The 2989-nt window shown below is 35.0% G+C and overlaps 1 protein-coding gene across 1 annotated transcript in view; it reads right to left on the reverse strand.

Moving 5' to 3' along the window:
* Positions 1-2723, reverse strand: part of LOC107596832 (R-spondin-2-like) — a gene marked incomplete at its 3' end in the record, with an annotated part of 8579 nt that extends 5856 nt beyond the window's left edge. The window contains exons 1-2 of the mRNA XM_016287679.1: positions 2645-2723; positions 309-491 (exon numbers count right to left, since the gene is read on the reverse strand). Of these exons, the coding sequence (XP_016143165.1) occupies positions 309-491; positions 2645-2723 (262 nt within the window). The remainder of the gene's footprint in view (positions 1-308; positions 492-2644) is intronic.
* Between the last annotated feature and the right edge of the window lie 266 nt (positions 2724-2989).

Genomic DNA, 2989 nt, shown 5'->3' on the forward strand with positions numbered 1-2989 from the left:
ATAATAATAATAATAATAATAATAATAATAATAATAATAATAATAATAATAATAATAATAATAATAATAATAATAATAATAATAATAATAATAATAATAATAATAATAATAATAATAATAATAATAATAATAATAATAATAATAATAATAATAATAATAATAATAATAATAATAATAATAATAAAGTAATCCATATCTTCCAAGAGGTTTGGATATTACTGATATTATATTATATATAGTATATTATATTACAGATATTACTGTACACTTATTTGATATACATGAACTATTTTCTAGGATGGACTCACTCATGCAGTGGTTGAGATCTTTGCCTCGGAGGCCGAAGTGTCCGGAGGGACAGGAGTGAACACAAGAGCCGTGGTGACTCATGCCATCTCTGTTCAGGAACAGGAAGAGGCGCTCAGAGCAGCGCAGGCAGCCATTTTCCTTCGAACACTCCAGACAGCTCCTGCAGTCCTGTCGCCAGCTCTCTGAAAAGCATTTCAAATCATTATTAGCAAACAGGAAATGTATCATCGCAAGGGAGCGTGTCTAAGACTGCGCACTGGGATTTATGTGCAGTCACATTATCTGACACATTACACTTTCTGCGGTGACATTTGAGGGTTTTGAGATGACATTCTAAAGGCCAAAAGCCTGTATGTCATCTCTGTGGCTTCTTAAAAAGGGCCCAGCTTCTTTCTGTCACCCAACTAAACTCAATAAGCTATTGCAGTGTGCATTTTAGCAATGCAGGATTTGAATTTTGATGTGTGCATTATCATGATTAATTGTGATGCAATCAAGACTTAAGAGTTTCTCCTGGTAGACGATATCTAGAAATCCGACCAATGCTAAAGCCAGAGACTGGAGATTGAAGAGTCTTGTCTGCGTGTGTTGTGTCGCACTGAGCCACTGGAGAGGGTTTGCAGGGGAGAGGTGAGGAAACTGCCAGATGGTTCTGATCTTCATTAGGGAAGTAAAGAGAGACACCACTGTCTCAAAAGACGTCGTTGAGCCAAGCAGAGATGCTTCCGCTGAATTCTCATCAATATATTGTTCACTATTTTCTGCATGGATGTCAATCAAATGAAACTGAGAAAATATACAGATACTTCTACAACACTTATGGGTGACTGAATGTGCTCTGAGACGCTGTATTGAACTGAGAAAAGTCTGTGTGTTTTTGCTCTGTAAAACATCTCTATTCTTGATTTTTTTTTTATTATTATATATATTTTTTTTTACTTTTTTATTTGCAGGTTTTACAAACAAATTAGTGCTAGTTTGTATTGATACATAACTGGTAAGTTATATAAACATAAAGAGTAGTTGAAAACAAGGGTTTCAGACAATTTAGCAATTTAATTCATTTGCTTGTGCTTTTACGATAGCTAGATAGATAGAGCGAGAGAGAGAGAGAGAGATGCAGTATATAACCATCTTTGATTTAATTTCAAGCTTTCAAGCATAACATGAGGGGGTTTTAGTCACTCTTTTGAGGAAAAAAAAATCAATACCTAAAGCAACACATACTGAAGCAGAGTAAAGTCTCAGCCATCATAAATTAGATCTAATGCTTCGTGACTATTCTGGAAAATCAGTGATAAATAAACGGACAGATCTTGCTGCAGTGCATCAAGATTTATTACCAACTGGTCTATATTTCAGTCTTGTTCCGCTGAAAATATGCACATAAATATGATCCACATGGTGTACACACCTAAAGCCTCATCACAGATAATACATCGTATGCGTTGACTTTACAACTGTCAGTCGATACAAGATAAAGTCAATACCATTTAAAAAAAAATTTCATTTAGATTGCAGGTATAAAGTTTCAGAGCATCACTGTAACACTTTCATTTTTAATTGAATCTCTAAAGTGTTTTCTAAAGCAAAATTATAATCTCTTATAATTATCTTATTTCAACAGGATGCCAAATCACAACAACTAGAACAGAAACGTGCCATATTACAATTCTAAGCTTCAAATAGCCAGGGAAAATCACTGTAACACACAGCCTCAAGTAACTTATTACTGTCATTAAATGGTGACAGCGTGTTCAATAAATATGCATATATTTAATGAAACAAAATCAAAATATATTACGGTTGCCAAGTATCCTCACTTTATAATTTTACTAATAATCACACACCTGTCTATTCGCATAAATCACATCTATTTAAACCAATTTGAATCTGGCTCACCCAATCAGATATGAGAGTCAGAACTATTCTTTGCATGAAACAAATCAACATTTGTGTAAACATGCAATATTTGGTATTGGTACACATTTTGAAATGACCATAACAAAAAAGTACCACGGCACAAGAATTTCACTACCATGCTTCATATAGAAGAATTTGAAGAATACCGTGGTACACTCTCAGAAAAAAAAGATACACTTTTATGTCTTATTTACCCCTAAAGAGTACACATTAGTACCTTAAAAGTACATTTTGGAACCTAAACGGTAAATTTGAGCAAGTTTTAAAAAGGTACCGCCCCAGTGATAAACGTTGTACCTTTTTTCTGAGAATGTAATATGTCCATAAACTATAGTATTTGGTACTTTTTGTAAGTGTATAGTTGATTATTTTGCAAATAAGCATTATCATTTAAAAGCAGATATGATCTTACCACTTCGTTTTCTCGCAGCTAAAGTCAATATAAGCGTCTGACAAACAAGGGAGAGGAGAGCCAAAAGTTGCCAATGCATCTGGACAAGGAACAGGTTCCGTAACATCTGCCTGAAAGACTGCCTCGGAAAGAGAGCCGGCCTCCTCTCTGCCTCATGGAAACTCATGGTTAACAGCCTGATGCTCACCCTGCCCACGTCACCTGATCTCCACCAACATCAGTCCAATTTACCTTTCAGCTGTTGAGTAATTGTGCTCGTTTCAGGATGTCGTATTGCGTGTATTCCACCATTAATGTCGCTTACCTGAGGCAGAAATCCACTTTTGACCTTTCTGTCAACCCACA

Source organism: Sinocyclocheilus grahami, unplaced genomic scaffold (assembly GCF_001515645.1).
Source record: "Sinocyclocheilus grahami isolate Dianchi unplaced genomic scaffold, SAMN03320097.WGS_v1.1 scaffold223.1, whole genome shotgun sequence".
Lineage (NCBI taxonomy): Eukaryota > Metazoa > Chordata > Actinopteri > Cypriniformes > Cyprinidae > Sinocyclocheilus > Sinocyclocheilus grahami.